Genomic DNA, 15,000 nt, shown 5'->3' on the forward strand with positions numbered 1-15,000 from the left:
AAAATACAACATTTGAGGGAGATGCAAATCAGTAACTGTTTGAAACGTTGTGTGAAGTCTAAATAAGATTCCATTGGCTTTCAGATGTATTCAAAAACATTGTCATGTCCGACAATCAAATTATTTTCCAGGACGCAAGCCTTCTGAGCTCACAACTTTTTAATTTACCTTCTTAAGGCAATTAAACGTAACCGTGTCGCCTGTAAACCTTGATATGCATGCTCCGAGAAATATAGCCGAGAAATAATTTGTCTGATTTTTTCGCGTTCTTTTTCTCCTCCGGGAATCCGCTTCAAGGTTTAAGTTTACTACACCGAAATGAAAAAAAAATTGACATTACATTTTTTCGATTGATGTTAATGTTGTCAGTTGTTGCTGGCTATGATAATATATTGACGTGGTCGGATTGGCCTTACACTCTACGTCAGTCCTAGTCCTAACAATCTGGCTTTCACACATCGGCAGCGTTTTTTGTTGATGTTTTCGTGAGTTTTTAGACTTACGATCCGCGAAGGATAGTTGCTACAAGAGTGGATTTACGACTAAAAGGCCTGGAACAGCACGGGAGAGCGTTTACGATCCACCAAGTATAATAATAATAATTATAATAATAATATAATAATAATAATAATAATATAATAATAACAATATAATAATAATAATAAATAATAACAATAATAATTATAATAATAAATAATAAGTGAACATTGAAGTGGGGAGTCTGTTAAGATACATTGGAGAAAGTAGTAAGGAAAGATTACTTCGTTTCGTATCGGATGAAAATATTTGGAGGAGAGGCCTACAAAAATGGAAGCGTCTGAAGAGAGATGTCTAAATACAAGAACAAGCATTACATGGGCAATTTGAAACAGCTACAGAACAAGTAAGGGGCCCAGAATCTGGGGGTGGTTAAAAAGGGAATACTAAAAAAGGAAACTGAAGGACTGCTAACCGCTGCACAAGACCAAGCATTACGGACGAATAGCATTAAAAACAGGATTGATAAAGAGGATGTGTCTCCGATGTGTCGGTTGTGGAGCACGAGAAGAGACCGTAAGTCATATTGTAGCGGAATGTAAGAAATTGGCGCAAAGAGAGTATAAAATGTGGCGACATGATAAGGTAGGTCAAGTTATCCATTGGAAACTCTGTCAGAAATTCAAATCCATGCAAAGACAAGTGGTATGATCATGATCCTGAAGGAGATTATAGAAAACGATCAAGTAAAGGTGTTCGTTATGGGACTTCCGAATTCAAACAGACCATCAAAATGAGCATAATAGACCTGATGTAGTTGTTCTTGATAAGATAGAAAGATCTTGTTATGTGATAGATATCGCGTGCCCTTTTGATACAAGAGTGCTGGAAAAAGAACAAGAGAAAATGGAAAAAATACCAAGAATTAAAAAGAGAGATTGGGAAAATCTGGAGCTATGCCGAAAGTAATTGTCGTACCAATTGTCATTGGTGCACTAGGGACGTTCAGCAAAAATTTGAAAACATCGTTGAAGAAAATTGGACTAGATTGCACGTTATTACTACAAAAGCCTCCTTGTTGGCAACGGCAAGAATCTTGAGAAGAACACTAGACACCTAAGGCCATAGGTCGTGGCTTGATGCCTAGTTTACCAAACACGTTAACAACATATCGTGTGAATGAACGAAATAATAATAAATTCTTTATATAGCGCGCACATCAAAAACTTCTCGTGGCGCTTTTCAATACTATAAAATAATGAAAAAAATTTTCAATTAAACAGAAGGGAATTACTACTTACAAATTTTGAAAATAGAAAAGTCTTAAGGGAATTATATTGTTCCACAACTTCGGTGCATGCGCACACAGAAAACGCTCTGTCCCCATAGGTCTTTGTCTTTGAAACAGGTTGCACAAGATAGTCCATATAGAGCTAGAACGTATAAAGATCTTGATGATGACTTGCTCTTGAGTAGATCAGAAACATATGATAGACAGAGACCATTGACAGACTTGTACACCAGCAGGTAGTCTCGGCACGGGTAATCTATGGCGTACCATCGGGGCCAAAAATTCAAAATGAGATTTGACATTGTACTTTCAGTATTCTTTCTATTTTGCGTTTGGACATTCAAGTTTTCATTCGCTGTGAATCTTTTTCCTTTTCAATATTATCTTTTTTACAATTAAACTTCAAAAGTTTCAAGTGTGAAACATTGCACTTAATGTAATTCAAAATGCAATTTGCTTCAGGGAATTAATAAGGAAAAAATTAGCCGCGAAACAAACCAACCGAATAAAAAGGCCAAAATCTCCCAAATCTGTTTCAGCTGCCGGGAAAACCGTAGAGACTATATTGATACAGCATTCAGGCAACGTATTTTGGCTTTTACCAGTATAAAGCAAAATTTAAAACTACAATATTGTAGATAGTTTTGGAGGTTTGCCGCATTTTCGCTGGGAAAAATTTGTCTGTCAAGCTCGAATGTGATAGGCCAAGGGAAATTCGGAGCGATTTTTGTCACAAAATCGGTACCGAGAGAAAAGCCCTCCGGAAAGGTTGTTGTGGAAATCAGTACAGCCAACTGACAGATCATCATGATCTCTTTGTACAGCTCTTACCAGCTGAGACTGGCGGGATTTTTGGCTCGGGAGGCAAGCAATGAACAGCTCAAGATTTTACGGTGGTTTTTTCATCAAGTAGGCGAAGATTTCACAGTGTAAGGAAGTTGCAACATAAGAACATTCTAAAGAACCATTTCTTGGCCCCTCCAATGTTGTACGTTTTTTTTTAACTGTTTTCAGCAAGGTTTGCTGATTTTGAAGTTTCTAATTTGTCGTTTTCATAAGGCACTTTCATAAGAACCTCACTTTTCCAGGCTTTAATTAAGGCTATGTTCTGTGCTTATTTTCCAAACCAGCAGTTCTGTGTGGATTAAAAACCTTTTAAAAAATTGTCTGACATTAAAGATGATTGTAAAAAAGATAACATCTCTAGGCGGTCCTGTTTTTTGGGGATTCCCTATTTTAGAGATTCCCCGTTTCAGAGATTCTCTCTTTTACGAATTCCTTGATTGTAGAGATTCCCGGTTTTGGGCCGGGCATCGTCATTTTAGAGATTCCCTCGGTTTTAAAGATTCTCCTATTCGCTAATTCCCCGCATTCTCTCTTTTAGAGCTCGCCAGCGGGAAAAGCGCCATGGTTACTTTTTCTCGTCAAAAACTTATACAATCGAAATCTGAAATTTCTCTTAGTTGTGACCGGTGCTGCAAGGTAGGGCGGGTTTGGTGCAGTGGAAAATAGTACATTCAGTTGTCTTTAAATTAATATGTTATTCTTGCAGAAATGCATCCTTTGCTAATTGTATCATTTACGAGAAAACAATAGCAAACCAATCATTTTTCGTTAATGCCGATATTTGAATGACAGGTTTAGTTTGTAAATCTTGTCACAAAAGGGGCTCGCGCTTTAAAAAGAGAGGACGGAATATTTACTTTTGTAATAACAAATGTCTTTTCGATGGTGGCAGCTGTTAGCTGAACTATTGTAGATTGAATCAAACAAGTTTTTTTGTGTTAGCGACGCGTACGTAGCCCAGTTCAAATAGAACTTTTGGTTATCGTGACACAAAACTTCCTGAATATTAATATTTTGTAGTTTTCAGTGCTGGAAATTTAGTGCAAGTCAGACCGTACATTTTCGGATCAATTTGAAAGTTAGTTAACACAGAGATCGCAGTTTTCGATCACTACCGATTGGGAAAAAAGCCCGGGAAAAAAGAACCTTTCGCGGTAGCCAAAATCGACGTTTTCCAGCTGTCTCTAAAATTTTCTATCCCTGAATCGATGGCATATTTTGTCTGCACGATTTACTCTCACAATGCAAAATAGTCGGCAACGGGAAAATCTGAAAGCAAATGACAGGTTTTGACATCTAATTAGCGCAAAAAGCGCCTCATCTAAAATTAGCTGAGCTTTCAGTTGACGTATGGGGATCAACTAAGATGGCGGTGAAGTTTGTCGTAAATTTCTGTGCAGTTTGTGGCCTTATTCTCCTTTCCAGTAGCAGTATTACTGGGGTAGAGTTGACCAGTGAAATGTAAGGGAATTTTATCGCTCTTTTCTGGCTTGTTTTCAGTTTATTGTTGCTTGAATCCGGTCTCTCATCCTATAATCTTTTTCCAACTTTGAATTCGTATGTTAGGGTTAAGCAGTGGGCCGATCGCATTGGAATAAGTGGATCTAACTATATAGACCGGATAACGGGTGCAAACGACGCAAAGCGGGTATCAGTGAATTCATTTTCATCGTTTTAGATTTCTCTGTTTTTGTAATGAATGAGTTGTTTGTATTATTCCCAAATTTTATTGAATTTGCAGGCGTACGAAAATGCGTCGTTTTCGACAGATCTGAAGGACCTCGATTGGAGAGAAGTTCTGAAGCAAATGAAGAAAGATATGGAGATCTTTTTCAGTAGGAAGACACGGTCATTAAAGGTATGATACCTAGAATTTGGTGTGGTCGATATATGATTGGAAGTGACAAATTCGGAAAGTTCAAATACAGTATTAAAGCTTAATGTTTACAATTTGGTTGACAAGACCATCAATTCAGAAAATTAAACTTAGTTTTCTTTTCGTCGCGTTTGTCTATTGTAAATTTTACGCTCGTAGTTTTGATTTCTCCCCTGGTTTGCGTTGCGTCATAAACGCTTTCATTTCCCCATCTCGTTAATTGCTATTTTAATGTCATATTTAAACCTCGCCGAAATATTGTGTTTCTTTCGTTCCCGGTAAAACCATAGGTACCGAAGCTAATTATATGCGTAACAGCTGCAACAGTAAGCTTAATTGTTTCCGTAATCGATGAGTGGTAAAAATTCGGAAAGAATATCTTAAATTGCCATTATCATTCACAAGGTAAGGGAAAGTGGACCTTTCTGGTGGTCTTTTAATATTGAATCGGTTTTATGTATTTGGTGATTTAGAAGAATAAAATGATCCTATATATTAAAATAAATAAATATACATTCAAATATATGGAGAAAGAAATTAAAAATATGTCATATATCAATTTTTGTCCAGGCTTGAGAACTACAATAGCTTGTTATATATGCTGCCTTAACCAAACATAACATTGAGTATTTTTATACTAAAGATCTTTCCATGCATAATTCATCTGGGATAACCTTGGGCAAACTTTTTTATGCATCTGTTTACTTCGTCTGGTATAAAGACAAGCACAAGTTGCATAATGTATGGCCAGTTTCTCATCTCTTTGTAGAAATTAGTGGATAGAGCAGAGGATGAATTTTGCAAGTACAAGTATAGTAAAAACTTAAAGGTAAGATTGATGAATTTTCCAACCACCATGACCTAAAACTTGCATTTACACCTGGCAGCTTTTTTTACCTCCTTGGAATTTGTCAGGTGCTCAATACCAATCTGTCATGTCAGTTGCTTTGTTCTGTGTAATTTCTTTTCATGTTTTGGTATGTCAGTTTTTCTTTCCAGTATTAAGGTAACAATGCACCTCAGGTGATTGACTTAGTTTATAGTCTTATTTTTTTCCTGAGGATTAAGGAATCCTTTTACTTGATTTTTATATGTGGCAAGATTCATACATGTATTTAGTGGTCTATGATCAGGTTGCATAGGTGGAGCCTAATACGACAAGGGAACTTTCCTTCTGACCAACAGATCAGTGACATAGACTATCCTAATGCAAAAAATCTGGATCAATATTTGAACAAGACTGGTGTGAGACTGGCCTATGATTCTAGCTTCCAAACTGAAATTAGTTTCAACAGGAGTGTGGTTCATGTCCCAACAGATGTGTTTGATGGAGGTTGGTTTTGAGGTTGTAAATAGTTCATGGATATTTGAAGTTTTTAATGACTTACCAGTCTATCTATACTAAATTAAATACATACTGGTGGTTATAAAGACCTTCACCTTACACTAACTAGTTTTTGGTTACATACATACATACATACATACATACATGTATACGTAATTGACCGCTCCCCAATGGGGCTTTTCAGGGCCAATGAAACACAACGAAACAACAGAACAGATCAATAACAACAACTGTCAAAAATCCCAACTGGCCGGAGGCAAACCAGTTGGCTATTTACAAGTGCAGCTAAGAAGTTGAACCAGGGCCTACCAGGATCAAATTCAACAAGTGGTCAGAGCGGGTCTTGAACCCGGGATCTCCGGATCTCAAGGCAAGCGCCCTAACCACTGGGCCACACTGCCTCCTTCAGTTTGGTTTTCAGGAAACAGTTTTTCAGGTAGTCAATGCAACGTCTTGATAATTCTGCTTGAATGTATGAAATTAATGACATTTATCTTTATAGTGCCAAACTACCTCAGTCTACCTCTTTCTGCTTTGTTTGTGACAAATACTGTTTATAGTGTTAATCATTCCATGTGACAAGAACTCCGCATCCTTTCAACAGTTTGAGGGGAATTTAAATTGTGGTATGGGGCAAACAGCAGCTGTTGTTACCCTTCAGCCCAGTCAAAATGTGCTGGCAGCCAGCTATTTGGCCGCCTTGAACGAAATATCTGTCGCTTACTTCACACTTGTCGGACTTGTATTCAGGACAAGGTTGCTTCGAGTTGTTGTTTATCACTGTAAAGGACAAATTATACTTTAAAAGTATAATTATCATTTTTCTTACTATGTTGTCCCTTTAATCACTACGTTTTGACTGCATACTGCTAGCCTTCATCGTTTCTCAGGCTATATGATCTCTTCTAAACTTGTAGTTCAAATTGTTACTAAAAAATACATTACGTAACCCCGAGCCGCACATGATCGCTTCTGCCGGTCACGGTTCTTGCGAGTACAAACAAGATGGCATCCAAACGATCTCGTGACGTTGGCACAGGGACTCTGCAAATTTCTATAGTTTTTCATACGGTATCAGGTATGTAGCCTCGGAAACCCATAGCTTTGCATTGAGATAACATATTGCTCCATCAATTTGAAGAGTTTATAACTGAAATCGATTGAAATTTTAATTGTTCCTCACTTCCACAGTTGAGAAGAACTTGCTTGTACTATAGTTATCCTTTTTTCCAATAATGCTTCTGGCGGAATATAACAGTTTGAAAAGTCTTGTGTGACTCTTAATTACTGTTATCTTCATGCTATCTAATATGGGCTCAGTTTACCCTAAAATGCACCAGATGCAACAATTTGAAGCAGATATTTTCTAAAGTTTCCAGGGGAGCATGCATGCCCAGGGCTCGAAATTAAAAAAATCGTTAGGTGTCCCCTTTTGGCGACCAACTGGAGAAATATAGTCGCCAGATGCAAATTTTAAGTCGCCAGTTTGTAAAATCGAAATAATGTTCGGGTTCCGCTTGTTGAAAGTGTTTGATATCGTCTGGTAAGGCGTGGGACACATTCATACAATAAGTACGAAAATACAAAAACAAAAAGATACATACTTCTACAAAACAATCTTGCCCAAACTTGAAAAGTAAATAAAAGTTTCAAGCCGCTATCTTGGTAGCTAACAGGAGCTAAAGGCGTTTGGCATCCTCTTCATTACCCAAGAGATAAGTATGGAAATGTTTTAAGACGGAATCCACCAGAAGTTCGAGTGACAAATGGACAAAACCCTAGTACCAAGGTTATATGGTTACATGGTATTGCAAACTTCTGTAAGACTGTTTTAAATATCTTCTCAAAAATAATCATTTCTAGCAACACCAAACGTCAAAAACAACTGTTGAACTTTGTAAGAAACACTTGAAAGTACTGGCGAAATGAAACTGGTGATGAAATTTTACCTGTTTTTGCACAATTTCTCTGAACTTTGAAATTCAATTTCTCTCGTTCCCATGGGAAATTGTTTTCAGTGTTACTTCAGGCAATTATATATATCTTTAGCTTAAGAAAATGTAAAAAGGACTGTAAAGTACTTAACATTATTCTGGTACCAGATTTTTGTCTACTATAAACTGAAATTGCTCAACTTTCTATCGTATTTTGTCTTAAATCTTCTCCGCTTACTAATTTATTCTCCATGCTGATATACCTATACGTCGCACGTGTTCGCGCGGAACCGCGCGAAAGTCAATCACTTCCGTTCAGCGGTCTTTTTGCAATATTCTGCACCTGCGGTTCCAAGAAACAGGGCTTCTGATAGGATGCGGAAAGAAATCAAAGATTTTGCGGAAATTTTTGGCCATATTATGCGTAAACATGCATTGATTATGCGGAAATTACACCGGATTATGCGGAAACTAATAATTAGGCCCGTCCAATGTATTAATTTACATGCTCATGGTAAATCAGGACTCGAAATTGCGACCAATACAGTCGCTTTTTCCCTTTGCGATTAAGATATCTGGCCGAGTCGCCAATTTGTTATGAAAACGTTTTAGCTAGAGTCCAGGCTCATTCCCGAAAAATGAGTGGAAACTGCTTACGAACTTTCATCTTGCGAACGAAATGGCGTGTTTTCTTCAATGTTCAGGAAAATAAGCATTTCAAAATAGTCAATCTCTTTGGCTTTATCACTAATATCAGGCATTTCTTCAGTTTTATGCGGAAAATATCGTAATTATGCGGAGGATGCAGATTTCAGGGAATTATGCGGATCCGCATCGCCACATCCAGTCAGATGCCATGATTAGAAAGAAACTGTAATGGAGTCGCAGAAATATTGCGAACAGAAGTCGGTAAAGTTTTGGAGGGAATATGGCTTTTAAATGCAATTTGGCCCATTCTTTTACGACGAACGCAAAGCAAGACAAGATGAGGTGTTTATTTTAACTTTAATGCTTTATTGTACATCTAAATCATGCAAAATTCAGGTCGCCAAAGTGGCGACTAAACGACAATTTTAGTCGCCAAGGAGAAAAAGTTAGTCGCATTGGCGACCGTATTGGTTGCAGTTTCGAGCCCTGATGCCCCCGCACCCCACTAGCATGCAAATCCTTTGGCTTCTGCTGCCTGATTTACTATTATAGCCAGCTTGCAATTGTCTTCTACTCAAAAACATTTTGACTGGGCTGCCCTTTTACCCCTGAACTAATGCCAGACAATTTTACTCGTGAACTTGGGGCGTCCTAGGGCATTCGAGGTGTCAGTTGGTTAAGATCTGTTGCTAGAATATTCACAGGTGCCCCAGAACGTAAGGAATGACAGACTGGCACACGGTACCCAGTTCATTAAGGAATTACGAAACAGCGAAACAGCGAAACAGCGAAACAATGAAACAGCGAAACAAAGCACCAAAACACCACGTATGACCCCGCCATACACTAAATACTAACCGACAAAGGTTAAATATTGTTTTAGGCCTAATTAGGCCTAAAGGGTGTTTAGGTGTTTTGGTGGTATGTTTCACGGTTATTGATAATAATTCATTGAGATTAAGATTAGGATTCAGATTAAGACTGAGGTTAGGAGCAATTGTAACGTATTAGGCCTAAAATGATGCTTAATCTCAAATCCACCCTTTGTCGGTTAGTACCGGTATTCAATGTATGGTGGGCTCATACATGGTGTTTTGGTGCTTTGTTTCGCGGTTTCGGTGTTTCAGTGTTTCGCTGTTTCGTTGTTTAGTAATGTGCTCAGTTCAATGCTTTTTTGAATTTGTGTTTGGGTTCTTTGAACTACATACTGCAGTAATTCGAATATTCTTCTTTATTGAGCCTAGTCATGTATTGTAAAATCATTATCTGAGAAGACTATAAGAAAGTCGAAGGGCGCACTTTCTGGCTAGAATGCAAGCCGACACAACCTGAGCTGCCTGGAAAGTTAATGGTCAACCAACTTTTCTTACCTTGTAATAACTAGGTTTCTTTCCGTGAAATTAATAATTATTTACAGACCTTTTCCAATTCTCTTTCATTGAGACTAAGCTAGAACATTTTTTGTATAGAGCTCTATAAAGAAGAGTCCAGTGTTGGAGCAATTTTATTAATGTTCCACAATTTTTTGAGAAATTTACTGGCAAGAAAGTGTATGTATATGGGTAGACTCACTGGTCCAGGATTTCTTAGCACAATTCCTCTCATTCTGTTGAAACTAGGGTAATGTTATCAAGTTACAATAAGAGGAATACAAAAAATATCACAAGTGAATTCATAATTATGAAAAGTCTTTTTGAGTTGATAACTTAAGGGATATCAATACTATAATTTTTTTTAGCTGCAGAGATTGTGAATGGAATTAACTGGACCTCAGTGTTAGATGAGATTTTCAATGCAAACAGACATGATGACCCCACTTTGTCATGGCAGTATTTTGGATCAGATAAAGGATTTATGAGAACATATCCTGGTAAAATGAACATCAATTTTTTTTCATTTTTTGTTCAATTAAGTTTACAACTGTGTTGTTATATTGGCTTTTGCAATTATTGCGATTTGGTATTACAAATAAGTGCCAAGTTAGCTTGAGCACACAAATTATATTGAGTACACTTATTAATAACCATTTAAGATACTGGACCCATTTTGGAGAGCTGAACTTCCATTGTGTAGTTCCAGAAAATATCCATACCCCCCCTTAGAAGGGATTTTACCTATATGACCCCCTCCCCTCTGGATTGTCCAAAATCGGCTCACAAAATGGACCCTTCCTCCCCTCTGGAAATTTCATTTGTGTCGCACATCCCCTGGACATATTATCATTCCTTGTGATCCAAACCAAAAATAAGCTATTTTTATTAGTGCAAGATACCGAATTTTGATCCTTACCTTTTTTTTTCTAAAATATTTGGTGGATACTGTGACCAACACATCACCAGAAGGTACACTGCCTACATTAATTAAGGATGCATATCGCAGAATTTGCATTATGAAAATAGGCCATTTTACAGTTGTTTGCTCAGCGACCTAGCCCATGAATGGCTGCGAGGCTGCCGGTGACCTTGTAGTGATACAGCCCCCACTGCTTTTATCATGTAAATTGTGTTGTTGTAATTCTAATTAGTCCGTATTAACATATTACAAAAGCATGAAGGTTTGTATCAAAACAGGGTCACCGGCAGCCTTGCTTCCATTCTTAGGCCAGGTAACTATAAGGTACAACTGTAAAATGGTCTATTCTAGAATTAATACCGTAAATTCCGCTTTATAATTTTGACAAAACAACAGTTACTAAAAAAAGTTCATTTCCATGACTGTTGAGAGAGAAATGCTAAAAAAGAAACGCTTTACACCGCACCAGTTTAAAGCACAACAATCAATTGCAACATAATAATTATTTCATTGCATGTTTTGTTGTAAGTTCAGGGTTCTTGTTAAGAGCCGGTAACCGGTCATTTTTACCAGCTGTTCAAGTAAATGTTACCGGCTGTTTCGCTGAAATATTTACCGAAATTATCCCGGCAACGAATGTTCGTCTGTTCAAAGGTGAAATTACATTGCGTTTTTGTGAAAATATTGCTTTCCCCCTCCAACCAATCCTGTGAAGATATCTGGCACATGTTATCGCTTCGAAAATATACTATTTGTTAAAGCAATCCAGCTTGATTTTGCCAACTCATCCCTCGAAACGATGTCCGCCATGTTTCCTTCCCATTCCTCTCGCGGCCAGGGGAAACCCCCATAACCATTATCAAACGTTTACAACATGGCATCCACGCGTGGAAAACGACAGAAAGGTCTTTCGGAGTTTAGTTTTCAACCAAAGCGTCAGAAAAGCGGTGGCGAGTGAAAATCAATGAAATAGCATAACCTTCTTTCCTTTTGCTGAGTATTAAATAAATTGAGCAGGCGCTGGCACGCGACAGCGATCGATACGAACGTCAAGTTAAGACTTGAGCTCGCTAGCCCGTGCAGGTGCAGGTAACAAAGTTACCTCTTATTTTTGGTTTTTTACCTCCTGTGCAAAAATTTAGTAAGAACCCTGAAGTATATTATCTGAAAGATTCAATTTTATTTGGAAGCTGGAAAATCAGAATTTTCCTGGCCTTCAAAGTTCAATTCAAAGTTTTGTCAAAAATGACGTTGCAAGCACCATGCCTGCATTTGAAAACATTTCTGGCTTGCACACGACATGGATTGTAAACAAACTTGTGTGACTGAATGGATTTATGTTACGTACATGTACTCGCTATCATTCAGGATTTCTCTTAAATGACATCTACCTTGGCTTTATAAAATTTGTTATAATGATTTCTGCATGATTCAAAACGGGTGTCGAACAAATTTATTTTCTTTGTCTTCGACCGGCTTGTTTGTTTGTTTGTTTTACGAGACATCTGATTTGTCTCTTCTACTGGGCAAACTTACCCAGAGGGAAGGAGCACAAACAGGACTCGAGGTGCTATGCGAGGTGCTCCACCCTACACTATCCAGACCAGAAAGACCAGACCACAGCACCGGGAACTACATGCCCTACTCTTTACGACAAGTGTGCGGGTTCTTTTACGTCCCACAGGATTCTGAACATTGAAGGGTTGTGAGAGGGGACCTCCGGCTTATCGTCCTTATCCGAGAAGACTAGAGAGTCTAACCGTTTGCAGATGTAATTACAAAGGCAGCACTTTCTCCTCAGTTATTTAAAGACCCTGAGTGTTGGTCCGGCCGGAGTTGAACTCACGACCTCCCGCGTGACAGCCCAGTGGTCAACCAACTGAGCCACCGGTGCGCGGTGTATGTGCTTGTATGTGGAGATATTGAAGCAGCAAGTCGTTTATTTAATATCTAAAAGTATTACTTTCCGCTGATTTAGATCCCACGCGGCTTGCTTAAAAATATATTTGCCTCCTGAGCTATAATAATTGTTACTGTACTGTTTTCCTTGATCAAGAATCATTGCTATCGTGATAAGAGGTCTGTTATCTGCCGATTCCGAATTTATGCTAATTCAATGTTGATGCACTCTTTCAGTTCAAACTCTATTTAAGTTTCACACTTGCGATGACACCTTAAAAATGCAACATTCTTCCAGCTGAAACAATACAGATAGGAGTGACAGAAGTACCTGGTCAAGTCCGACAAACATATTTTCTGTCAGTCATGATTAACTTGTTTACTAAGATTTTTTGCCAATTACATGCACCATGATTTAATTTAGTGTTTAGAGCGGTTTTCAATTGAGTGACAAAAGTAATTAGCGAATGAATTGCTCAACATGCGCTTCGATCACCAGCCGCAACTCAGGAAAATGATCAGACTCTTGCAGTGACAGAATAATTATCAAGCCTAACCAGCACAAAAATATTTATTTTGTGCTTTAAATTAGGGAGATTTATTTTTTTGCATTCGTGACTCAAGAAGCAAATGGATTAACCAAGCTCATGTTTTCACAACACCAACTGTATGTTTTAATACTGATACCTCTTTTTAGCTAGGCGCTGGGACAGCAGTCCAAGTCAAGTTGACTTGTTTGACGCAAGACAGAGACCATGGTATATTCAAGGTGCCACCTCCCCAAAGAATGTCATTATCCTGATTGATGCGAGTGGAAGCATGCATGGTGTGCCAATGAGGATAGCAAAATTAGCAGCACAGAGTCTTATTGACTCGTTTGGGGACAATGACTTTTTTAATGTTGTCCATGTAAGTATTCCTTTACATGTTTGCACCTCACATTTTTGGTACTGGGATAAAAATCCCACTTGCATCCAGGAATGCAAGTAATTTTTTTGGATGGACATTTGTTATTCAACATGAAGTGTCCTATTACCTCTAAGCATTTGCCACCTATTGCCGGCAAGATAAATGTTAGGGTCAGTGTTATTTTAGTTTGTGGGAAATTAATCCTGCTGTTTATCCTGAGCAGAATTCATGGGACATTTTGTGGCATAAAGAAGAAATGTTGTCTAAAACTTATAATTTTAGTGAAGTACGATCATCCGGGGTAGTGTTACAGTAGTAGTCCTGAGAAGGACTGTTAAGAGATAACATTGACTGACGTTTTGACAACCTGAGCAAAAGTCAGAGTCAAGTGATTTGTGTAACGTCAGTAGATACTATATATTAAGAACTCGGGTCGTAGAAGTCATTGGTCAACTTGTTCATGATGTTATTGGTAGACTGTCAATTGAGCCTAGATGTAATTGGCTGGGAAGACTAAACAGTGATTGGTGCGCTTTGATCCGTTTGTAGGTCTAAGGTCTGTTGGTGTATCGTAGAATACATTGGGCAGTACTATGATAGAGTAAATCAGTGTGTTGTTTGTCTGTTGCAGGGCTCAAAGTTAACGACCAACTGACATGCGACCAGTTTTGGCTGTGCGCCTAAAAAATCATGTGTGGTCGCACCACCGTTCCTTAAAAGCCAACATACAGTGCGACTTCTCTAGTGCTTACTCACCTGACCATACTAACATACTCCGATTGATAAATATAAATTTACCATAGATATAACACAACCAAGTACCAAATAATAAAGTTGTGAAATATCCTGATTCTTTTATTTGTTTTCGTTGTTTTCAATACTGCCGGAATACTGGCCAGTATTGCAACACGAAGCCCGAGCTGCTCTTTTTGGAGCGTTAATTAAGTATTCTTTTGGAGTAGGTGCTCCAAGTATTTGAAGCTGTGCGCCTAAAATTTTTAACTCTGCACTTAAAATTTCGGCAGTGTGCCTAAAAATTTACACCTGGTTGCACAAGTTCTTTAGTTCTTCAGTTTTATTACTCGGTAAAGCTTAAGTAGCTATACACCAACTTGAAGATAAAAATAACAAGCAAACAAATAATATTGACGATAATAATGACAATAATACTTATTGCTACTACATTATAAAAATTCATAATTAATCATAGCAAGTTGAGATCTAAATTGGGAAACGGACGTAGAGTTTACAACATGAGCTGGGAGCAAGTTCCAGTCAATAACACTTCTGGGAAAAAACAAGTAATTGAAAACATCCAGTGATGGAGAAAAAGTGTTCAATTTAAAATCGTGTTTCCTTCGAGTGGCCGTGGTGGAGTGGGTAACGTAATCCTCAAGTGGAATAGCAACCAGGCCTTTTAAAATTTTAAACATCAAGGTCACTCGGTCACGTTTTCTTACTGATGACAGGTCTGGCCATTGTA

At 38.0% G+C, this 15,000-nt stretch overlaps 1 protein-coding gene across 1 annotated transcript in view; it reads left to right on the forward strand.

Moving 5' to 3' along the window:
* The first annotated feature begins 3,424 nt into the window (after positions 1–3,424).
* Positions 3,425–15,000, forward strand: part of LOC138015301 (voltage-dependent calcium channel subunit alpha-2/delta-1-like) — an 89,374-nt gene continuing 77,798 nt past the window's right edge. The window contains exons 1-7 of the mRNA XM_068862289.1: positions 3,425–4,075; positions 4,181–4,262; positions 4,356–4,472; positions 5,260–5,319; positions 5,676–5,823; positions 10,156–10,287; positions 13,306–13,517. Of these exons, the coding sequence (XP_068718390.1) occupies positions 3,981–4,075; positions 4,181–4,262; positions 4,356–4,472; positions 5,260–5,319; positions 5,676–5,823; positions 10,156–10,287; positions 13,306–13,517 (846 nt within the window). The 5' untranslated portion in view covers positions 3,425–3,980. The remainder of the gene's footprint in view (positions 4,076–4,180; positions 4,263–4,355; positions 4,473–5,259; positions 5,320–5,675; positions 5,824–10,155; positions 10,288–13,305; positions 13,518–15,000) is intronic.

The sequence above is a fragment of the Montipora capricornis genome, chromosome 9 (genome assembly GCF_036669925.1).
Source record: "Montipora capricornis isolate CH-2021 chromosome 9, ASM3666992v2, whole genome shotgun sequence".
NCBI classification, from domain to species: domain Eukaryota; kingdom Metazoa; phylum Cnidaria; class Anthozoa; order Scleractinia; family Acroporidae; genus Montipora; species Montipora capricornis.